Genomic DNA, 25499 nt, shown 5'->3' with positions numbered 1-25499 from the left:
GCCTTTGTATAACGCATCCGGAATAAGAGTGATTTCTGGGTAATAACCCGTTTTGGTTACACGGCCACACGGCACTATGTGACCGTTCTGACCTGACCGACGGGGTTATGAAAAGTGTGGGATTCTTTGGACAGAAAGTTTCCGGATAAATTACGATCCTTCGGAGTAAGTAAGCAATATGATAGCAGGTAACGTAATTAAGCTATTAAAATGTAAGGAGCAGCTGTTTGAATAAAACGATTGAACACAGCAGAAAAAAGAAGGAAAGCCATCACTTATGCTTAATATGTGCACCTGAACGTTTATCTCAGTATGAAGTACTTGAAATATACCCCCCTCCAGCATGCCATTTTGTAAGAGAGGATAAGCAGTTTTAAGAAATGGTCCACCAAAAATGCAAGCTTAAGTTTTGCCTTGGTTCCTCATTTTGTATTTGAGATGTACCCTGAACACAATTTCTGCATTAAAATTAACTAAAGCATGACAGTGAAATAAAGAAAAGAGTAATGGATCTTTTGCTGGGCACTTCTTATCATTGAGATTGCCTATTAACTCTTTCAGTGCTGGAACCGAATTTTGAAGGCTTTTGCAAACAGTTTGGATCCAGATGAGACGCCACAGAACGAGCCGTCTCATCAGGATCCAAACTGTTTGCTATTCTTATAGCATTGTTTGAAAAAAAATGAAGAAAATGCTAATTTTAGAAATTCAGCAGGAGACATTTTGGCAGACGACAAATTTTCCAGCATGCAAAAGGTTAAATGTAAAGTTGACACCTTCTTTAGTTTGCAAGACATGTCCCATTCTAAATTTAAATGTAAGAATTTACTAAAGGGAAATAATTCCGACACCATAGAAGCAAGAAAGTGATTCTGCACATCGAAGCAATGAGACCTTAATACCAATGTTGCTTAAAATTGATTATTCAAATAGTTTGTCATATGCTCCTTGTAAACACAAAAAAATGGCAAGAACTCTAACAAGAGCACCGCCTTGCGGGTGCAGGCCGCTCATCTATTTTCTTTTTAAAGGTGAAGGGACTCTCATTTTCACTCACAAAGGAGGGAGGGGTGGAGTGAAGAGCGGTGCATTGTGTGGGGGTGTGGACATTTATTACATTTTCTTCCAAAAATGCGAAAAAAAGGAAAAAAAAAATCGGGGAGGGGGGGGGGGGGGGGGGGGGGGGGGTGGGGGGGGGATTCTTGGGTGCGATGATTGGACGGTATTTCAAACATAAAATAATAAAAATAAATATTTGTGTTTTTTAACCGTTTCATAAAAAAAAAATGGGGGGGGGGTGAGGTGGGGGGGTATAGTGTGAGGGTGTGGTGGTAATTTGTGAGATGATCTTAAAAAAAAAAAAAAAAAAAAAAAAAAATAGGAGCGTGGGGGGATTCGGGTGGGGGGAGGGGGAGTGGGGGGAGGATTCTTGGGTGTGATGGTTGGACGGTATTTCAAACATAAAATAATCAAAATAAATAGTTTTGTTTTTTAACCGTTAAAAAAAAAAAATTGGGGAGGGGGTGGGGTGGGGGGAGGGTATAGTGTGAGGGTGTGGTGGTCATTTGTGAGATGATCTTAAAAAAAAAAAAAAAAAAAAAAAAAAAAAGGGGGGGGGGGGGGGGGTTGGGGGGGGCACGGGCGATGGTTTGGGTGGAGTCTATTGTGGTATGTCAGGTAAGAGTAGTTTTGTCAAAGTATCAAGTATCAATCAAATCTAATCATAAATAAAGAAGTTATGGCAATTTTAGAGAAATTTAATAATTTGACCTTGAGAGTCAAGGTCATTCAAAGGTCAAGGTAAAATTCAACTTGCCAGGTACAGTAACCTCATGATAGCATGAAAGTATTTGAAGTTTGAAAGCAATAGCCTTGATACTTAAGAAGTAAAGTGGATCGAAACACAAAATTTAACCATATATTCAAAAAAGGGCCATAATTCCGTAAAAATGACATCCAGAGTTATGCAACTTGTCCTTTTACTGTACCCTTATGATAGTTTGCGAGTGTTCCAAGTATGATAGCAATATCTATGATACTTTAGGGGTAAAGTGGACCAAAACACAAAACTTAACCAAACTTTCAATTTTCTTAGTATAAAGGGCCCATAATTCCGTCCAAATGCCAGTCAGAGTTACATAACTTTGCCTGCACAGTCCCCTTACGGTAGTTAGTAAGTGTTGCAAGTATGAAAGCAATAGCTTTGATACTTCAGGAATAAAATGGACCTTAACACAAAACTTAACCAAAATTTTCAATTTTCTAAGTATAAAAAGGGCACATAATTCTGTCAAAATGCACGCCAGAGTTATCTAACTTTGCGTGCCCAGTCCCCTCATGATAGTAAGTAAGTGTACCAAGTTTGAATGCAATAGCATTGATACTTTCTGAAAAAAGTGGACCTAAACGCAAAACTTAACAAAATTTTTCAATTTTCTAAGTATAAAAAGGGCACATAATTCAGTCAAAATGCACGCCAGAGTTATCTAACTTTGCCTGCCCAGTCCCCTCATGATAGTAAGTAAGTGTACCAAGTTTGAATGCAATAGCATTGATACTTTCTGAGAAAAGTGGACCTAAACGCAAAACTTAACCGGACGCCGACGCCGACGCCAAGGTGATAACAATAGCTCATAATTTTTTTTCAAAAAATAGATGAGCTAAAAATATATGATAAGAAGTTATGGTTCTTGTGAAAGGTAATAAGAATTACCAATGGAGTTTGAAGTTGATAACTATTATTGTTTTAAAGAAATGCTCCTGGCAAGAAATCAGACAACCAAACAAAGGACACATGAACGTTGACCAGTACACACCCCTACATAAAACTTAGTTGTGCAGACGGGGTTATAAAAATTTTAATTTTGGAAACGATTTTTCATTTCAACTGGAAAATTCTTGCACATAAGATGTGTACAAAGCACTACGAATGCTTACTTCAACTGTAATTTTTTCAGATGATTGACCTGGCGGCAGATGATGTGAAGTCTCCACGTGTTGTTTGGATCAGAAAACATCAGTAGACCTCTCAGCAAGTTTTCAAGAGAATCTGTAGAGTATTGAAAGCAACAAGTAACCAACCTAAAATACAAATATATTCTTTTTAATACAACTTAAAAGTTCCTTAATTTTAGGGACAAGTTAAAAAATGTTACTTCTGTTCTACAATGAAATTTGATAATCAACTCTCATTAGACTATCTAACTTCAGGTTGTTGAAATCTCAGCTCAATTTGTATTAAAAGTTAGATTTATTAAGACTGTTATAAACAATTACTTGGAATGTTTGAGAAAGATTGATTTCAATGCTTTATCTATTAGACAATCTCAATTTATTCACGTCCTTCAATTGTAATGACAAATAGTTTAAAACCTAAAATACCTGTACTCATAGTTTCCAGTGTCAAAGTGGATATAAACACGCTTTTCATATTCTTCCGATGAACAAAACCGGTATGACAGGACGTATTATCTGGGGAGGACATCACCACGTTACTATACCCAATTGAATTACGAAAACAAAATCTGTCTGGAGTCTTTCGGTAATTTTTTGTACTTCGGCCACAGGAATGCCTTCTGTTGCGACTGCAGCCATTATCTGTACTACTAGGTGATCGGTCCATTCTTGCCATTTTAATCCCATGTTTCTTGCGCCAGGAGTGAAAGCTGCTATCAGTCATCATGCTGCTGTCAGAGTCACTCCTGTACAACCGTTTGCCACCCTCCTTTACAAAGGACTCATCTTTAAGGTACTGAAGTCTGCTCGCGTTTCTTGAAAATCCATGGCTTTTTAAGTCAAAGGAATTATTTGATGTTGGGAAGTCTTTGTCTGACTTGTGCCGTTTTCTCTGTGTGTTGGCATCACTTTCAGACTGACTAGTGCAATGGGGGCCAGAGCTGGACTTTGAACGGCCAGGTCTTCTTTCCCGAATTTCCTGAAATCGCTTGTATCTGCTAGATTTGTTCCAGTGGCATGTATTCTTCACAAATCTTGATTCTCTCGTTAAACCTCGTCTTTCAGGATTATGTACAGGTGATGACAAACTTTTTCTCATAAGGCTGTTTACAGAACTACAGCTGCTGCTTCTGTCCAATTTGCGTTTTAATGATCTGCCTCTAACGTGTTCCACATTTTTGGGTCTTTTTGACTTGGACTTCTTTGCAGACTGAATTGCTGTTGAAGAAGATGAGAAGCTAGAAGAGGACCCAAAGGGTGACTGCCTTCTTTTTCCTTTACTATTGTTTCTTGGTGTCTTGGTATCTTTTCCAGTAGTGGTTGATGATGAAATAGAGCTTGATAGTGTGGTAGAGGATAGCGAAGATGATGATGAAGAGTAGGAGGAAGTTGAGGAGGAAGATCTTGATCTTAATTTGGATTTTTTTTTAGACTTCTTTCCAGCTTTCATGGATGATGAATACGATGCTGTTGATGAGGATAAGAAGCTATTAGTAGACCCAAATGATGATTGCCTTCTTCCTTTGCTACCATTTTTTGGCGTTTTAGATATTTTTCTAGAATTTTCAGTTGAGTGTGATAATGAAGAAAGCAAAGATGAGGAGGAAGAGTCAAATGAAGTTGATGATCTTAGTTTTGAATTTCTTTTGCTGGAATGCTTTAGACTGCTCTTTTTGCTGGACAGATGCAAGCTGTTCTTTCTGGTTCCTGCTCCAATGTGAGGACCAGAATAGACATTTTCATTCAATTTACCACAATTTGGCAATTTCTTTACCTTTGACGATTGTATCTTTTCTATGTGTTCAATATTTTTGGGCGTAAAATATTTTTCAGGTAAACTTTCTTGCCTTGAAGATTTTTTAGTATCCAGTTGGCTCGATTTATTCAACTCGGGCTCTAAATCATCAGTCTCAAAAACATGAATACTTTTGAAATCGATAATTGGAAAGCTTCTTAGTTTTTTTGTTGTTTTTGCATCATTGTCTTTGTTTTTTACTGGATTAGCAGCAGTTTGATAATGTTCATCAAAGTTTTTCTTTAGCCAGATATTAGTAAAATCCATTTTCCTTTTTGATTTGGTTGTTTTGACAGGACAAACATCTGGTAGAGCTATATTTTTCTGAGACAAGCACTCAGACTTGGCTTTCTTCACTAGTTGTAAATTTGGAGTGGCATCTTTCTTCGTTTTTGTTTTGAAACTTGGATGTTCATATACTTTATCCACTACATTCATTATTTCAGTTTCGTTATTAAACACTTCTTTTGCGAGGTCAGTAGCATCGGGATTTTTGTTTTGGTCTACACTTTTAGACTTTGGAGTAGGTGTTGAATTATCATCTCTACAATCTTTATCAACATAAGTTCTAGGTTTGACAGTATAACAATCTTGTTTTGTTCCTTGTATGTGATCCCTTATACGTGCACTTGTTGTAAATTTAGAATCTTTTGAGAAGGTTTCAAGACCAGATTTTATAATTTCACCAGTGAGGTCTATTTCTTGTTCTTCGTCTTCTTTAAGCCATCTACTCTCCTTGAATTCCTGGATAATCTCAGAATGCAGTGAAACATTTGTATGCTGCTCTGTGTATATAAGCTTCCTTGTTGCTTTTTGATTATCATGTTCATTACCATCAGATGAGTCATAAGAGTTAAGCAAAAGCTGGAATGCCTTAGGATGATCAGGAATTCGTTTATCTTCACTTGGTCTTGTTTTGTTGCCATATTGATTTTCTTTATTTTCTGAATTGATTTCAGCACTGCTGTTTGATATATCAATTTCAGTATCTGTCTTTGTACAATTATTTGTTTCTGACTGTTGAGCTTCAAAATCAACTGAACTGTGATCAAAATATGTAATTGAATTGACATTTGGTAAAATCTCGACAGCAATAATTTTTTCTTTTTCTTTGTAATGTTTGCAATGCAAGACTGATGCCTGCATACAACTAATCCATTCATGACCTGATAAAGGTGAATCTGGCTTAACTAAAGATGGAATATCTTCTAGCTCATCTGACTGTGTACGAACATCTTCAATTTTGTTTTCAGTGTTTATGTAATCAATATTTTCAAAGTGTTTGTCAACAGCATTGTGCTTGTTTTTGAAGATAGAGTTAATGTCAAAAAGTAGTATCTTCTTTCTCTGTTCCTGTGCAGAAGCAGATTGTAACATTTTTCCTATTGACCATGGTGCGTGTTCATTATTTGTGTTTCTAACATTGAAATCTAATTTCAAATTTTGCAATTTTGTTTTAGATTCTGTGTTTTCATCCAGCAATATTAATTCTCTAGAATGATTTTTTTCTTTTGATGGTTGCTCATCAACTGAATCTTCTTTTGATGTTGAAACATCAATTTGATTTGATATCTTTTCAACATATTTGTTTTTTGTCTCTAACTTTGCTTTAGCAGGCATGGCACACTGGAACTCTCTGGCAAATTTTACTTTCAATATGAATGCCATACAAATGTCTTTCAACATCCTGGGATTCCAAGCATTTTGTTCTTGCTTGTCCCCTTTTGGAATTTTATCAACAGAATTTATAGCTGGAGGCTTTCTTGTTGGATTGTCAGTTTTAAAAGACTGCTGCAATATCTCATCCGTTCTACTACTTTTAACAACAGTTTCAGTTCTTGACACTCCATTATGTGAAGCTTTATCCACTACCACTCTCACAGAAGTACTCTCTGCTGTAAAAGTAACAGTAGGTCCATGCTCAAGTGCTTCTCTGTTTTGGGGTGTTCCTTTGTGAGCTGACGACTCAATCTCTGTGTTTGGCAAGTCAAGTTTTGTCAATTCTTCAAACTTGTGAACACTTTTTCCAAGGCCATTTGGATTTTTCATTTCAGAAACATTAGTTAAACATTTTGAATTTTCTTTTTCAGATTCAGTTTTTTCATCTTCAGGGATCATATCACAGTGTCCTTCAATAGAGTCAATTAGTTCCCAGTCTGAAGTTTTGAGATATGTGTTCATATTTTCCATACATAAATGAGTTTCTGACATTGCATTGCCTTCTGAAACATAGTAGAAATAAGGATTTTGCCCGGGTGAAAACATGGCCATGTAGTCTGGTGAGAATATCCAATCTGGGTATGGAAACATTAAATTATTTGGGGAATAAGCAGCTGCATTCTGGTTTGGGTTCAGAACCCTATTTAAAAACTGTGGTGAGTACATGCTCTGTCCATTGTAGGTATTTTGAGGAGGATTGCTCATAGAACTGTAAGGCATTCTATAGCTGGGAGACAAATATTCTCTAGATTCTGAGCCTGATGATGTATGCCAATGACTGGCAAGTGGACTCTGGAACAAGGCTGAAGAACTGGGCCAACCATATGGATAGTGTTGATAAAATGGGGATTGAGTGTACATGGAACTATGGGCATTGCCTTGAAACACTAATGCATAATCCATGTAAGGATTTAGAGTGGCAGACTGGGTTTCAATGCTTTCAAAAATATTTTGGGGTTCATTACATGATGGAGGTTGAACAGGATCAATACCAGAAGAGTAACTAGAGCTTGACTGATTTTCTGAACTACATGCATCTCTATCCACCATTTGATTTTCCTCATACTGCAGTCTTGAGAGTGAAGACTGCATATCTACTGAATAAGAAGAAGTCAACTTGGCTTTGCCATTTATATCTGATTGACACACTTCAGCACTAATTGCATCTGACACAACATTGACTGCTATTACTGAAGTGATAGGATCATCATGGTCATTGCACATTCCACTCACAGTATCAACATCGTCTATACTGTCCAGTCCTGGATCAAGAACAACAAACATTTTTTGCGTTTTAGAAGCAGGTTTTTTCCTTTTTCTAACAGTCAGAGTCTTTATTGGAGACAAACCTGATTCTAATTGCATTGCAAGTTGATTTACCTTGGTACATATTGCATGTTTGCTTTCATTTTGGTTTAGTTCAGAAATACCTACATATGTTTGGTTTTCAACAGCATTTGTCAATAAGGTACCATTTGCATCAGTATCCACAGCTGATTCTAAATTTTCTGAAGAATAAGTTTTAGATGTGGACTTCTTCTCGAAATTAGAGGCCTTTATTGTTACAGAGTTGATTTCAGTTTGAGCTTCTGATGTGAAATTAAGTTCTGCATCCATTATTGATAAGGATTTCCATTCAAGATCAGTTGTAGTTGTTGATTCTTCTTCAGGTTCAGCCATTAATGAGGATCCACTTTCAGACATGCATGTTGATTCAACTTCAGTGACAGCTGTTAATATGGACTTCTGACTAGGAGAAGCTGTTTCTGTAGACTGCACTTTAGAATCAGTTGTTGATGTGAACTTCATTTCAAAATCAGCTGGTGACGTGGACACCAGTTGAGGATTAGAGGCTGGTAGGGTTTTCAATTCAGTATTAGCTGTAATTGTCGACTGCACTTTAGAATCAACTATTGATGTGGACTTCACATTAGAATAAGCTGCTTGTGTGGACTCCACTTCATGCACTTCATGATCAGCTGTAATTGTTGACTTCACTCCATTATAAGTTGCAATTGGTGACTGCACATAAGGATCTGCTCTTGATATTGACTTCACTATAGGATTATCTGCAAGTATAAACTTAACTTTAGGATCAGCTGTACTTGGTGGCTTTACTTCGGTGTCAGCTGCCATTGTGGACTTGAGTTGATTTTCAGTTTCTGGTGTTGATTTCTCTTTATAACCTTTAGTAGAAATAGACATTTGTCCAGATTGAACAATTGTTGCACCAGTATAAGCAGTCAATATTGACTTTCGTTGTGAACTTAAAAAATTTATAGGACTTTGATTTTGACTATGATTCAGTGGTGGAATCTGACTGCAATATGCATCAGGTAAAATCCCAAGTTCACTTGTTAGAAGTTGTGTAGGATCTTCTTCAGTTAATACTTTAATATTACTGGCTTGTTTTGAATCTGAATCAACCATCCTCTGTAGACATGCTTTTGCGCCCATGGCTATTGAAGAGGATGGGTTATCATCTGCACATAATTTTTTCATCATAGAAACAAAGCCACTGCCTTCTTTTATTACTTCATCAAGTCCAACATGCTTATTAAATACCTCTGATTCCATGGCTTGATGCCTAGCAGATGTCCTTTCAATGTCTTTAAGAAATTCCTCAAGAATAAGCTGTTTTTTACGCTCTTCAAGGTCATTTAACAACTTCGATAAATCTGCCACAGCAGGGTCGGATTTTGTCTCTGATATGACTTGATCACAAGCTTTAGCCTTTTTTGTCTTACATGAAATTTTCTTATGTACTGTCTCCTCTTGCACTGACATACTCTGTTCTAGAGTATTTTCAGGATTTATCACTTCAACCGCATACCTTTCAAGAGGTGTTTTTGCTTCAGAAAAAGCTAATGCTGATAAGTCACTGTTTGCTTCAGAAATTATTTCATGATGCATGCTAGCTACCAGGTGTTCTGTAGCAATGTCACCCTGATCTGATAATTTAACTTCTTTGAAATCAGTCCCAAATTGTTCAAAAGTTTTATTAATTGTATTTACCATTGCATTGACCGTTTCTGCAACTTGTAATGTTACTTGGTCTATGCTTTCCACTTTAAATGTGTGAGTTTCAACTGATCCTAGTTCATCTGTCTTAGCAGCGATGGCTTTGAATAAAACTTTTGTTTCTGAAAGTGTTTCAGTATAAATTTGCTCTAAAATAAGTTCTTCAAGTCCATGTTTGTCAGCAATTTGACACGGTTGTGAAACAGTGAGTTCTGCTGCAGATTTAGCTGTCAACTTTTTCAATTTTTCTTCAAATGACTTCAACACTTCAGAGTTATTATCTCTCAGATCAAAGTCTAGTGAATCCTGAAGCTTATCCGAAACCTCAGCTTCAAGTTCTTGATGGTGCAAAGATGACTGTTCAATGTCAATTAAAAACTCTTCAATTAGAGGTTGCCTTTTCTTGTCCTCAAAAGCATTCAAAAACACATATTTAAATCCGGAAGAACTGTCATCCTCACTGTGTTGGCTATAATCAGCAATAACAACATTTGAGCTACTGTCACAATCATCATTTTCACGATCATCTCCATTCTGCATTACAATATCATTGAATTTCAAATTTGCATCATCATTTAATGGGTATTCTCTCGCAGCCTCTGTGTTTTCATCAGGAAATACTAAAGGTTTCTGCGTGTTTTCACTCCTAGAACTCCTTGACACATCTTGTTCAAACATGGCAATTGTATCTGGTGTCATCTCATATCCACTGAAGTTACTTTCCTGAAGCTTTTTCAACTTTCTGCATACTTCATTTACGACACTTTTGACTGTATCAATTACAGCTTCACTAGTGGTCATGTCTCCTGGTTCACAATGACTGGTTTTCCATGTGGAACAAGAGTTTTCCCTTGAACTGTCACTGCTACTACAATAGGATATGCCAATCTGTTTTAAGCCTGAAATTTCTATTCTACTCGACTCTACTGTACCATTTGTTTTTTGCGGCTCAGAATCACACAGACTTGGTTTCAGGTCTTCCTTTTTACTAGATTCAAAAGAAACACTGCACTTTGTACCTAAATACATGTTTTTTCCAATCACTACATTTGTTGGTTCTGATTCTATATTATCACAAAAACCACTTTCTTTATCGGTTAAACTTGATTCTTCTGTGTTCTGTTGTCCAAGATCATCGAAATCCATTGTTCTGTTTCCAGTCCCAATATCTGTATCCTTCTTTTTCAGATCAACGATCTCTGATTCAAATTGTTGACAATTTGTCTGCATAACAAAGTTAACCTCTTGTTTCAATTCTTTCTCTAAATTGCTATACTTTAGTTGAAAACTTGTCTCACAAACCTGTTCATAGGTTGGGTTTGAACTTAAATGTGTGTGCATTGAACAATCATATTTAGTATCCAAATTCTCACTAATGCACTGAAGAGCATAATTTTCTGCATTTAAGTAACTCTTTTCAACCCCAACAGTTGTATCTTCTTTGATACCATTTTTTAGATCAGCTTTATTTTCTGACAATTGCTGAACATTATTTGAAACCTTGCAATCTTTGGTCACTTTCATGAATTTGCACATATTCAAAATGTATGTCTCTTTTTCCAGATAGTTATTGGGACCAATCAATTTAGCACAGTCCTCTATAACTGAAATATTGCTGCCTTCAAAAAGATAGTCATCAGCATATACCCTCTTTTGGACATGCTTATCTTCACTAGACATAGCTTCTGCACTAGTAGATGAGGGTACAGCTATGCTCTTTTCTTGTTGTTTGCATGCATGATTGGGCTCAAAATTCCCCACAGTTTGGTCAAATTTCTGCTCAAATCTAGCTTTGGAATCAGTTTCATTTGGCATAACGTCAGATATATTAGCATTAACAATTGCAGAATCAGTTGCCATAGAATCGCCCTGTTTCTTCACTTCTACAAGCAAGATGCTGTCATTGTTTTCACTTGAAAATGCAGGTTCAGCCTCCTCAAAAATATTTATATCTGTATCTTGCAGTAAACAATCTGACACCTCTTTCTTTTGCATTTTTTCAGAATCACTATAGCTATTTATCATTTCCACCCACTGTTTACTTTTATTTTCTTCATGCTTCTCATAATTGTTCAAACCTTCATTTGCATCATCAATCTTTTGCTTTTTCTTACTCTGTCCACACTGCACAGCCTCAGATTCTACTAACATTGGAACTTTTAGTGATTCATGGTTCTCAATATTGGAGGTTTCTAAAAAGATATCTTTAATTTCTTCTTCATCTAACTCGGAATCCAATTCTATTAAGCTACTATTATTGTTTTCATCAGTATTTTCCACCAATTCTATGTCATTCTCACTCAATAAAATATCTGATGGATTTTCTATTGAAAGTTCACCTTCGTGTAGCTTTTCAATCAGATCTGCATAATCTGATTCAGGTAAACAGTCTTTATCCATAACTTTGCGTATTATCATTTCTTTTTCAGGCTCCTCCAAATTTGAAGAAGCATCATTTATCGCAAAACCATCACAATCACCTTTGTGTAATTCAGTATTTTTTAAAGTATGTTCATATGTATCCATAATTTGGCAAACCTCTTGATCTTTTTCCATTTCTTTTTTAGGCTCCTCCCAATTTGAAGAAGCATCATTTATCGCATCACCATCACAATCACCTTTGTGTAATTCAGTATTTTTTAAAGTATGTTCATTTGCATCCATAATTTGGCAAACATCTTTTTCCTCTATTGTTTCAGGATTCATTGTTTGAATATTTATTTCTTCATCCCTTTCTTGACCAATGTCATCAAGGACAAGGAAATCTGATGACAAATTCAATTCACTTTCATCCTCATGTTCAAAACCATCATTACCAAATTTTTTAGTTATTGCATTTTTTGATTTTTGTTCATCAATTTCTCTACTAGGCATGGTACTGTGGAGTTCAATACGACCTTCCATTTTGAGACTTTCACACTGTTTAGTTTCAACAAAAAATTGTGTGTCACTCTTTGCCACAGTTTCAGAAGCTTTACTGAGCTGTTTAGTTTTGCCACTGTCAACATTTATCATATAATCATTTCCAACTGTGAAATAATCTTTCAAACCTTTTTCTTGCTGAATTGTCCGATTTGGAAGACAGCTGTTGTCTGCTACAAGCAATGCATTGTTTGAATGCTCAGGCTTATTTGAAGATGGCTGAGTGCTAACGGGAGTCTCACACATTTGCATAGAATGTAGTGGACTTCCTGACATTAAGGTTAGATTTTGAGTGACCGGTGTTTTTCTAGCAGAGGATGGACTACTTGGACATATTGTCGGACTTTTTGAAAGTCTTGGGGGTTTTCTTGAATGAGTTGGACTTCTGGACAATCTTGTTGAAGTTTTTCTAATTGGTGTGGGACTTCTTGAAGTTTTAATACCTGGTGTGGGACTTCTAGAATATTTTGATGAAGGTTTCTTAGCTTGTGTACGACTTCTAGAAGATTGCTTTGAAGTTTTTCTAGCTGATGTGGGACTTTTAGAAGGTTCTGTTGATGTTTTCCTTGATGTTAGTGGACTTATAGTTACTGATATAGTTACTGGTGTGGTGCTTCTAGAAGATTTTGTTCTACTAACTGGTGTGGGACTTCTAGAAGATTTTGTTCTACTAACTGGTGTTGGACTTCTAGAAGATTTTGTTCTTCCAACTGGTGTGGGACTTCTAGAAGATTTTGTTCTCCTAACTGGTGTGGGACTTCTAGAAGATTTTGTTCTTCCAACTGGTGTGGGACTTCTAGAAGATTTTGTTCTTCTAACTGGTGTGGGACTTCTAGAAGGTTTTGTTGTAGCTGAAGTTTTTCCACCTGGTTTTAGACTTTCATCAGAAGGTCTTGTTGAATGTGGACACTTTCCAGTTGTGACCGACTTTGTAGGAATTGGAGAAAGTGAACTGCTTTTCAACATTAACTTGGCCTTATCAATTGCTTCTTGAGAACTTCGTTTCAGCCATTCCGATGTTTCCTCAGTCTGTAAAACGTAATGTCACTTTATAATTTATACCAGGTCTATACAATATTGCTTATAATCTTAAATTATCAACTTCAAATTTAAAAATATTTCCTAAAAATCTTTCATTAGCTTTAATTATGCAAATTGTAAAAGAACCAAAGCAAAACAAAAAACAAGAGCACCGCCTTGCGGGTGCAGACCGCTCATCTATTTTCTTTTTAAAGGTGAAGGGACTCTCATTTTCAATCACAAAGGAGGGAGGTGTGGAGTGAAGAGGGGTGTATAGTGTGGGGTTGTGGACATTTATTACATTATCTTCCAAAAAAGCGAAAAAAAAAAAAAAAAAAACGGGGGGGGGGGGGGGGTGGGGGTGGGGTGGGGGTGGGGGGATGGGGGGAGGATTTTTTGGGTGCGATGTTTGGACGGTATTTCAAACATAACCGTTTAAAAAAAAATTGGGGGGGGGTGGGTGGGGGGGTATAGTGTGAGGGTGTGGTGGTAATTTATGAGATGATCTTAAAAAAAACCAAAAAATTAGGGTGGGTGGAGGGGGGGAGGGCACGGGGGATTGTTTGGGTGGAGTCTATTGTGGTATGTCAGGTAAGAGAAGTTTTGTCAAAGTATCAATCAAATCTAATCATAAATAAAGAAGTTATGACAATTTTAGCAAAATTTAATAATTTGACCTTGAGAGTCAAGGTCATTCAAAGGTCAAGGTAAAATTCAACTTGCCAGGTACAGTAACCTCATGATAGCATGAAAGTATTTGAAGTTTGAAAGCAATAGCCTTGATACTTAAGAAGTAAAGTGGATCGAAACACAAAATTTAACCATATATTCATATATTCACCATAAGTTACTAAGTCAAAAAAGGGCCATAATTCCATAACAATGACAACCAGAGTTATGCAACTTGTCCTTTTACTGTACCCTTATGATAGTTTGTGAGTGTTCCAAGTATGAAAGCAATATCTATGATACTTTAGGGGTAAAGTGGACCAAAACACAAATCTTAACCAAATTTTCAATTTTCTAAGTATAAAGGGCCCATAATTCCGTCCAAATGCCATTCAGAGTTACATAACTTTGCCTGCACGGTCCCCTTATGATAGTTAATAAGTGTTGCAAGTATGAAAGCAATAGCTTAGATACTGTAGGAATAAAGTGGACCTAAACACAAAACTTAACCAAATTTTCAATTTTCTAAGTATAAAAAGGGCACATAATTCTGTCAAAATGCCAGTCAGAGTTACATTACTTTGCCTGCACAGTCCCCTTATGATAGTTAGTAAGTGTTGCAAGTATGAAAGCAATAGCTTTGATACTTAAGGAATAAAATGGACCTAAACACAAAACTTAACCAAAATTTTCAATTTTCTAAGAGTAAAAAGGGCACATAATTCTGTCAAAATGCACGCCAGAGTTATCTAACTTTGCCTGCCCAGTCCCCTCATGATAGTTAGTAAGTGTACCAAGTTTGAATGCAATAGCATTGATACTTTTTGAGAAAATTGAATCTAAATGCAAAACTTAACCAAATTTTTTAATTTTCTAAGTATAAAAAGGGCACATAATTCTGTCAAAATGCACGCCAGAATTATCTAACTTTGCCTGCCCAGTCCCCTCATGATAGTAAGTAAGTGTACCAAGTTTGAATGCAATAGCATTGATACTTTCTGAGAAAAGTGGACCTAAACGCAAAACTTAACCGGACGCCGACACCAAGGTGATGACAATAGCTCATCATTTTTTTTCAAAAAATAGATGAGCTAACAAGTTAATATTAAAAGCGTTTACGAAAATGTATCATTACCAAATATTTTTTCTCCAGTAAAATCACTAGAGAAAACAGCAGCTTATAAGGAAATGTTGGACATCTATTCCTATAAATTGGCAAAATGTTATTGATTTCAAATGTATTGACTTGGTTTCAAAACATTGATGATTTCCATTAAAGGTAACAACAGGGCCATCTCCTGAGACTCCAAGATATCAAAGTTTTCTGCGCAGGTAGAATGACAAAATTGTATAATGCCTTCAAATGAAAAACAGCCCCAAAATCTCGCAACAAGTGCTGTCAGAGGACAGGGCGCTCGACTATTCGAGTGCTTGACAGTATAACGTAAGCCATCATGGAGTGGGGGGGGGGGGGGGGTATAATGTGGGTGTGTGATCATTTAATAGATGATCTTTCAAAAATAAGAAAGAAAAAAAAACTTTTTTGGGGGGGGGAAAGGGGGGTATAATGTGGGTGTGTGATCATTTAATAGATGATCTTTCAAAAATAAGAAAAAAAAAATTTTTGGGGTGGGGGTTGGGGTTGGGGGGGGGGGAGTTCGGGGGGGGGGGGGTGAGTGGAATGCATTGTGGTTTGTCAGGTAAGTGTTGTTTTGTCAAACTTTAACATAGATTTATCAATAATATGCATATTCTAAGTATAAAAGGGGTAATATTTCTGTCAAAATGCTTGATAGAGTTGTCTGCTCTAGTTTATAGGTTGGGGTCATGATGGTAAACAAGAATGCAAAATATGAAAGCAATATGTCAAGGGACACAGGAAATATTTGGGGTAGTACGCAAACTTTAACATAGATTTATCAATAACATGATTATTCTAAGTATAAAAGGGGGCATAATTCTGTCAAAATGCTTGATACAGTTGTCTGCTCTTGTTTATAGGTTGGGGTCATGATGGTTAACAAGTATGCAAAATATGAAAGCAATATGTCAAGGGACACAGGAAATATTTGGGGTAGTACGCAAACTTTAACATAGATTTATCAATAATATGCATATTCTAAGTATAAAAGGGGCCATAATTCTGTCAAAATGCTTGATACAGTTGTCTGCTCTTGTTTATAGGTTGGGGTCATGATGGTTAACAAGTATGCAAAATATGAAAGCAATATGTCATGGGACATTGAAAATATTTGGGGTAGTAGCAAACTTAAACATTTGCACGCAAACAGACTTGGCAACGCCGACGCTGGGGTGAGTAGGATACATGTAGCTCCACTATATATATTTCATATATAAAAGTCGAGCTAAAAATGTTTAAACAAGAGCACCGCATAACAGGTGCCACGCTGGGCTGCAGGTGCAGTTTTGAATAAATGAAAGCGTGTCAGAATTTTTTTTTTGATTTTGTTGAGAGGTCACAGTGACCTTGACCTTTGACCTAGTGACCCCAAAATGGGTGTGGCGTGTAGAACTCATCAAGGTGCATCTACATATGAAGTTTCAAAGTTGTAGGTGGAAGCACTTTGATTTTAGAGCCAATGTTAAGGTTTAGCACGACGACTGCGGATGTCGAGCTGGCTGTGACAATACCTCTGGTTTTCTCCAAAAACAGCCGAGCTAAAAAAAACTACAATCCTTTAAAAAAGAAAGTCAGATCAGATATAATAACTATTGAATTGTGTTAAATTTTGAGCATGTTTCATGATGAATGTGTCAACACTATGACTTCTAGAGTGTTCAATTGGTTTTACTGAGGCCACGTAAAGTATACTTTCCCTCCTCATAACAGTCAATTTCTTCAATGGAACTGAACCATATCTCAGCAGAGAACTCATAACAAATTTCTGAGACAGTTCAATAAAGAGAGAACAATCAAATGTGACTTAGAGAGTTTTCCAAAGTTGTTGTGTTTTTAATTTGACCACATGACCCAGCTTTTGATTCAACATGACCCACTTTCAAACTTGGCAAAGATATCATTGGGACATATTTTCTGATAACCTAGTTTTAACACCAAATGACCCAGGTTCCAACTCTGATGAGATATTATTGAGAAAAATGTTCTGACCACGTTTAATGAAAGCTCTGCAATAAATTGGGCTGTAAGTTTTTGCCAGCTCTTTAAACAATTTTACCTAGTTTTTAAATCCACAGGCTCAAAATTCGAACTCTGCCAAGACATCCTTGGAATAAATATGGTGACCAAGTTTCATACAGATTTGTCAATTCATTTGGCCTCTGAGTGTACATAGAATAAATGTTAATGAAGGACAAAAGGCAATTATAAAAGCTCAATAGGTAGAAACGTGCTCAGGCAAGAAAAAAAGAAAAACACAACTTAAATTAGAATTTGTTGTTAACAAAATGGTTAAACTTTCAAAACTACTCCTTTTAAGCAGAACCTTTTGTGTTTTTTTCCAGATTTTTCTCTAGCTTTATAAATGAAGAATGTTAGGAATTCATCTATGAATTTGAAGAAGATCCACTAGTCTGTCAACAGACTGATATATTTTTTTCTTTTCTAATTTCACAATTACTTATTGAGATGTATTGCAATACAATATCAAAGCTCCTTTTCTCTTCTGGCTGAATTTTAAGCAGATAAGAAAACGTAACTCTGTATAGTATAAGTACAGTACAAGAAGTAGGAGAGTTATCTCTATAAAAATGATAATGCAGGGCTGTAAACAGTCTAAAGATCCACGAAAAAGAGCACATAAAAGATGCAACTTCCTAATCTAGACAATTAATATAAAGAATATTTATTGAATTGCAAACAAGGTTCCTTGTTCTTTTGATATGCATTCATGTCATAGACATAATCCTCTTGTTCAGTTTGATCTATAAATTCTAAAATGTTCCGCAGTCAGAGACATATGCCCCCATCCCCGACAGACTTTGAACCCTGTGACCCCAATTTCAATAGGGTTCATCTAATGTCAAAGGCCAATGCACATGTGAAGTATCAACCCAATTGTACAATTCGTTGACCAGTTATAGATCAAAAATGATTTTCGCACTTGTTGTGACACTGACCTTGACCTTTGACCCATTTTTCAATAGGGGTGATCTACTGCCCAAGGCCAATGCAAATGTGAAGTTCCAAGCCAATCGGTCAATTTATTGACGAGTTATTGATCAGAAACAATTTTCACATGTATTGTGACAGTGACCTTTGACCGGAAACAATTTTTTCATTTCATTGTGACCCTGGCCTTTGACCTAGTGACCCCAGTTTCAATAGGAGTCATCTACTGTCCAAGGCCAATGCACATGGGAAGTATCAAGCCAATCGGTCAATTTGTTGAAAAGTTATTGATCAGAAACAATTTTCACAGGTATTGTGACAGTGACCTTTGACCTTGTGACCCCAATTTGACTAGGGGTCATATACTGTCCACGGTCAATTTACATGTTGAGTATCAAGCAATTTGTGAATCATTTGAGTTTTTGATCGGAAATCATTTTCACACTTATTGCGCTCTTGACCTTGACCTTTGACCTCAATTTCAATAGGGGTCATTTACAGTCCAAGGCCAATCAACATGTGAAATTATCAAGCCAACCAGTCAATTCTTTGATGAGGTATTGATTGGAAATGAACTGGTCTTTCGACATACCAACCAACAGACGGACCGACAGACATCCAGCAAAAAAATCTACCCCCCTTTTCTTCAAAGGGGGCATACAAATATTTAAGTGCAAAACAAGGTACCATGTCCTTTTGATATGGATCTGTTTCGTAGACATAATTGTCTTGTTCATTCACTTTATCTACAAGGAGGAACTCTTCTAGGATGTCAGCCTTCTGTTGACGCTCCAGTAAGTCTGGTATTGCAGCAGGGACCACTGGTTCCTCCTCATCAGAACTGTAACACAGAGGGAAAATGCAAGTTTTAAATTAATGTGAGCCTCGTACAGGGAAAACTGGGATTAATGTCTGTGTATAAAGTGTTGTCCAAGATTTGTCTGCGAAGTCCACACAGGTTAATCAGGGATGAAAATTTCCACTTTTTTGGAATGTTAAGGAAGTGTGTAAAGAAAGTTTTTTCTTCATGAAAATCCACTCTAAGTGGAAAGTGTCATTCCTAATTAGCCTGTGCAGACAGCACAGGATAATCTGGGACAACATTTTAGGCACATACATCAAGCCCATTTTTCTCAGAACTTTGCCCAAAGTATTGATAAGGGCATACATTTTGTCTCAGTCAAATTAAATAGGTCATCTGTAAATATGGTATAGATCAAATCGAGAGATGACCTTCACATGTATTTAGGATGAAAGGTCAAATACGATCCAAATGAAGTTCTTGGAATATTAAATATGAGCTATTTTATATCATCCTCATTATCATCATAAAAAAAAATCAACATTTCACGATCATAGCTATCACATTAATACAATTATATTAAGTGTTAAAAAGGTTTCAGTTTAGCCATATAAAATAACTGCTCTAACTCTCTAAATCGGCCGATATACCATAAGAACAAACGTTCTGGCCAAGTTACGTGAAGATTGGTCTTAAATGTGCTTCTAGAGCTTTAACAAGGTTTCACTATACCCATATACAAACCGCCCAACCAATCCCCAGATAGGGATCTGTTATGTTTTTCAATGGACTGGAACCATTTTTGCACTCTGTTAAGATAACATAATATGTTCTAAGTAAGTACGTGTATTCATGAAGATTGGATTTAACATGTAACATCTACAGTAATAAGGTTTTACTACAACCATATAGCAGTAGAATTAATATCCTTCGCAAAATTAATTTTGATTTCGGAAGAGTGCAGAACTTAAAGAAAAGGTGTAAGTGAAGGGTTGTGTTGTTTCTGTTTTAAACTAATTTGTACATATGATGAGTTTTGAAGCAGACAATAAAATGCAGATCTTCTCATTTTCTAAATTTCTAATGTATACAATTAAATACTTATAAAATCCTATCTTGATAAACTTTAACAAGAGCACCGCATAACGGGTGCCAACGCTCGGCTGCGAAAGCTGTCAGATTTTATTTTTTTAGAGGTCACAGTGACCTTGACCTTTGACCTAGTGACTCAAAACTGGGTGTGGCATGTAGAACTCATAAAGGTGCATCTACATATGAAGTTTCAAAGTTGTAGGTGGAAGCACTTTGAATTTAGAGCCAATGTTAAGGTTTTTAGCACGACAACTACGGCGGACGGCGAGCTGGCTATGACAATACCTCGGGTTTTCTCCGAAAACAGCCGAGCTAATAAAACTTTCATGAAATCTTTAAAAGCTGTTTTACAATAAAGCTCCCAATTAAAAATCCAAAATGAAGTAGTTTTTTTTTTTAATTAACATGGATGGTATTCAGTGCTTAATGCAAATTGTTATGCCTCATTCAGCTAAATGTGTATATACTCGCCTTCCAATTTGAATTTAATCTATAAAACAAGGGACAAAATTGTCACAAAACCAGGTTTACAATAAAAAAAGTATGATAAAGGGAGACAATTAAAAATGTGCATTGCTACTCCCCTTGTTTCAAATTCAATCTATTTTTACCCATGGCGACCTTGATTTCATTTTGAAAGAAAAAGTCTGATAATGGGAGACAACTCAAAATAAGCATTGTTACTAATTGTTCAAAGTAACCCCCCTTGTTTCAAAATAAATATTTCTTTATTTGTGGCGACCTTGACCTTGGAGATATCGATGTAATTCTTTCTCCCGACACACTGTCTAATGATGGTGAACAAATGTGCCAAATGATTTTAAGATCTCACAATGAACGACAAAGTTTTGGCCCAGACAAGCTTGTTCTGCCCACACCGCCAGCTGACATTCGCCAATCTAATAACCAGTTTTTTCCTATTGAAAACCTGGTTAACAACGAATAAAAGATACTTTTAAGAAAGATATAGTGATAAGTCTGCTATTAAAATACCATGTAGAACAAAATATATAAGACCTTGACCATGGCTATAGGGACATGGGCATTGCATGTGCCTTGATGCCTGAGAACGATGGGTAATTAAATCCCTTTGCTTGAAAATCCCTTGATTTATGATAAAATCCTAATGATATAAGGCATATTTAATTAACATTTGACCTCAGTTTGTGGCCTTGACCTCAGCAACATAGCATCTGACCTGTGACACACAGCCAGATAATGATGAACAATCGAAGAAAGTTACTCCTGAATCCCTAGATACATAGTGAAGTAAAAGATACATTAAGAATAATTCATCAAATGAGTGATCTTTAACCAGAATGTGTGACCTTGACCATGTCTCTAGGGGTATTGTTCTTCATGTGACTCAGCCCCAGATGATTGAAAACAAGGTATGTGTTTGTCAGAAACACTATGTCCCCTTCTGCGCCACGTTGAAACTATATATTTGACCTTTGACTTGAAGGATGACCTTGACCTTTCACCACTCAAAATCTGAAGCTCCATGAGATACACATGCATGCCAAATATGAAGTAAAGTTGCTATCTTCAATATTGCAAAAGTTATGGCAAAATGTTAAAGTTGGAGCAAACAAACACACAAACCAACCAACGAACAGACAGGGCAAAAACAATAATATAATACTATAGTGGTGGGGGACATAAAAAACTGTGGTCAGTTTCATGGCTATGGCTCACATGTTATCAGAGATACAGCTCACACCCAAAAATCCTATAAACAAGAGGGCCATCATGGCCCTGAATCACTCACCTGACTAACCTCATCAAGATAAACATTCTGACCAAATTGCATAAAGATTGGATGAAAACTGTGACCTCAATTGTCTACACAAGGTTTTTCTAATATTTGACCTATTGACCTAGTTTTTGACCTCAGGTGACCCAAATACAATCCCAACCCAGATTTCATTAAGATAAACATTCTGATTGAATTTCCTAAAGATTGGATGAAAACTGTGACCTCTACTGTCTACACAAACAAATTGTTGATGGAGCACACACGCAAGCACACACGCACGCAAACACAACGGACGCCGGACATCACATGTTCACATTAGGAACACAAGGACAGAAGGATGGATGGAAAAGGCAAAAACAATATTCCTCCTCCTACAGCAAAGATAACTGATCACAGAACACCACTGGTATGAAATTAGAACAAGAGGGCCTGAAAGGCCCAAAGTTGCTCACCTGAGATAACAAGATATTATTGGGACAAATCTTCTGACCAAGTTTCATGAAGATCGGAAAATAAATGTGGCCTCTTAAGAGTGTTTTGCTATAACCATATAAGGAAAAAATGCCCCGCCCCATTGGCAGCCATTTTTTCAACCAACGGGCATCATTTTTTAACTCGTCCAAGATATTATCGGGTTGAATCTTCTGACCAAGTTTCATGAAGATCAGACTGTAAGTGTGGCCTCTACAATGTTATTAAGATTTTACTATAGCCATATAAGGAACAAGATGTGTTTGTGAAACACTATGTCCCCGTATATGACGTTTGACCTTGACCCTTCACCACTCAAAATGTGCAGCTCCATGAGATACACATGCATGTCAAATATAAAATTGCTAGCTTCAATATTGCAGAAGTGACATTACATGAGCAATTTTGACCCATATATTTGACCTTGTAGGATGACCTTGACCTTTCACCACTCAAAATGTGCAGCTCCATGAGATACACATGCATGCCAAATATCAAGTTGCTATCTTCAATATTGAAAAAGTACTCATAAAATGAGCGATTTCGGCCACATATATTTGACCTCTGACCTTGAAGGATGACTTTGACCTTTCACCACTCAAAATGTGCAGCTCCATGAGATACACCTGCATGCCAAATATCAATTTGCTGTCTTGAATATTGAAATATTGCAAAAGTGTACATTAAATGAGCGATTTTGACCCATATATTTGACCTTTGACCTTGAAGGATGACCTTGACCTTTCACCACTCAAAATGTGCAGCTCTATGAGATACATATGCATGCCAAATATCAAGTTGCTATCTTCAATATTGCAAAAGTTATTGCAAATGTTAAAGTTGGCGCAAACCAACAGACCAACCAACAGACCAACAGACAGGGCAAAAACAATATGTCCCCCACTACTATAGTTGGGGACATAAAAATGCCCCGCCCCTTGAAAGCAATGTTTTTCAAGCAAACATAATTATCTTCGAACTCATCCAAAATATCATTGAGACCAATCTTCTGACCAAATTTCATGAAGATTGGACAATAAATGTGTCCTCTAGAGTGTTAACAAGGTTTTACTATAGCCATATAAGGAAAAATGCCCCGCACCCTGGTGGCCATGTTTTTAAAGCACACCAAAACCATTTTCTAACTCCTGCAAGATATCATTGGGACAAATCTTCTGACCAAGTTTCATAATGATCGGAAAATAAATGTGGCCTCTAGAGAGTTAACAAGGCAAATGTTGACACCACACAACGCACGACGGACAAAAGGCGATGACAAAAGCTCACCATGAGCACGTTGTGCTCAGGTGAGCTAAATAAACAACAGGTGCAAACTTATCATATGCTCATATTTGTATTTTCCACATTTTCAACAAGAGATAATGGCAAATAAACAGAATTGACTACTGTTTAAATAGATTGAGAAAAGTAATGCCTTAAAATTAATTGACTAAATACCTGCAATGCTTGTCACTCGGCGGTGAGCGTAGAATTTCTGACCGCTGAAAGTGGTATCCATAGAACCTGCCAATTTTGAAGTAAAAGGCAAGATCACTAACATGTACATATGTGTAGTTCAAGAAAATGTTTTAGTTACTTACATGCCTTTGCAATACATTTAGTGATCAATCACAATTTAAATGCTTTGTTCTAGTTTATTTTACTAGTCTCATGGTGTAAACAAGCTGCCTAAATTATCATGTATGACACCTGCTAAATTACCATGTATGACACCCGCCAATTTACCATGTATGACACCTGCTATTAATTATCATGTATAACAACTGCTATTTATTACCATGTATAACAACTGCTATTTATTACCATGTATAACAACTGCTATTTATTACCATGTAGAACACCTGCTATTTATTACCATGTATGACACCTGCTAAATTACCATGTATAACACCTGCTATTTATTACCATGTGTAACACCTGCTATTAATTACCATGTAGGATACCTGCTGAATAACCATGTATTAAACCTTAGTGATGAAAACATCAAATAATGTAACTAGACTGACAAGACACTGATAATTTTTTTTAAATAAACGCAAACCTTGGGGTGTTCATATTTACCTCCTGTTGGTACCATAGCCTTGTTTTCTTGTACCATACACAGTGGGTTTTCGTTTTTCCTTTTTGAATGTGTTCTCAGTAAGATTTTGCAGAAGAACATTCATGTCCCTTAAGGATGAAATTGAACAGTTGTGATATGTATAACATGATAAACAAGAGCACCGCATAGTGGGTGCCAACGCTTGGCTGCGGGTGCAGTTTTGAATAAATGAAAGCTTGTCAGAAGTTTTATATTAGAGGTCATAGTGATCTTGACCGTTGACCAAGTGACACAAAAATGGGTGTGGCATGTAGAACTCATAAAGGTGCATCTACATATGAAGTTTCAAAGTTGTAGGTGGAAGCACTTTGATTTTTTAGCCAATGTTAAGGTCTTAGCACGACGCAGATGGTGGACAAGCTGGCTATGACAATACCTCGGGTTTTCTCGGAAAACAGCCGAGCTAATAATCTATCAATTGGTCAGTTCCATCAGGTTAAATATTTTACACATAATGGCATTGCAGCCAATTTTCATGAAAATTCTCTTCGGGCCACAGGAGATATACAACTAGCATATGACTTCTATATATTGGCTTGTTGTTCTTAACCACAATAACCAAAATATACAAAACTGATCGGCATATACTTTAAAAAAATAAAATAAATTGTACTAACATTAAAATGGTAAATACAAGCACATCACTATGTAAACCCATTAATTCTTCAAATAGTTGGACCAACACACTCGGAGACAATAAAGCCACACCAATCTACATTCATATCCAATATATTTTCACACATTTCTGAGGCTTACCTATAGGCCAGATCAAATGACCAGCTGGGCTTATCAATCCTCTCAGTTTGTCTAGTGCTTGTCTTCTTATAGGGGTGGAACTGCCTCTCCTGTCTTTTCTCTGGGCGACTTGACCGGTCAGTGTGGAGTGATACCTGCTTTGGCTCTGTAATCTGAATGTTACCAGTCTTGTTTGGATAAAACAAAATTGTCTATTGTACTAATTTGTATTCCACTGTAAATTTTATTACTGAAGGCTTATACTTTTTAAGTAAAAGCATGTTATGTGACTAAAACCTTAACTACCATAAAAACTCGTATGTATAC

The 25499-nt window shown here is 36.5% G+C and overlaps 1 protein-coding gene across 2 annotated transcripts in view; it reads right to left on the bottom strand.

The window, feature by feature from the left end:
- LOC127877284 (uncharacterized) overlaps positions 1-25499 on the bottom strand; it is an 89482-nt gene that overhangs the window by 15260 nt on the left and 48723 nt on the right. The window contains exons 9-15 of one of the 2 annotated variants that reach the window (XM_052422981.1): positions 25194-25345; positions 24398-24505; positions 23774-23839; positions 18879-19032; positions 12109-13441; positions 3382-11970; positions 2938-3049 (exon numbers count right to left, since the gene is read on the bottom strand). In XM_052422981.1, the coding sequence (XP_052278941.1) occupies positions 2938-3049; positions 3382-11970; positions 12109-13441; positions 18879-19032; positions 23774-23839; positions 24398-24505; positions 25194-25345 (10514 nt within the window). Of the gene's footprint in view, positions 1-2937; positions 3050-3381; positions 13442-18878; positions 19033-23773; positions 23840-24397; positions 24506-25193; positions 25346-25499 lie in introns of both variants that reach the window. The other variant, XM_052422976.1, reaches the window with a different exon arrangement.

The sequence above is a fragment of the Dreissena polymorpha genome, chromosome 1 (assembly GCF_020536995.1).
Source record: "Dreissena polymorpha isolate Duluth1 chromosome 1, UMN_Dpol_1.0, whole genome shotgun sequence".
Classification (NCBI taxonomy): Eukaryota; Metazoa; Mollusca; class Bivalvia; order Myida; family Dreissenidae; genus Dreissena; species Dreissena polymorpha.
Note: the sequence above shows the minus strand (reverse complement) of the source record. Positions and strands in the feature narration are given on the sequence as shown.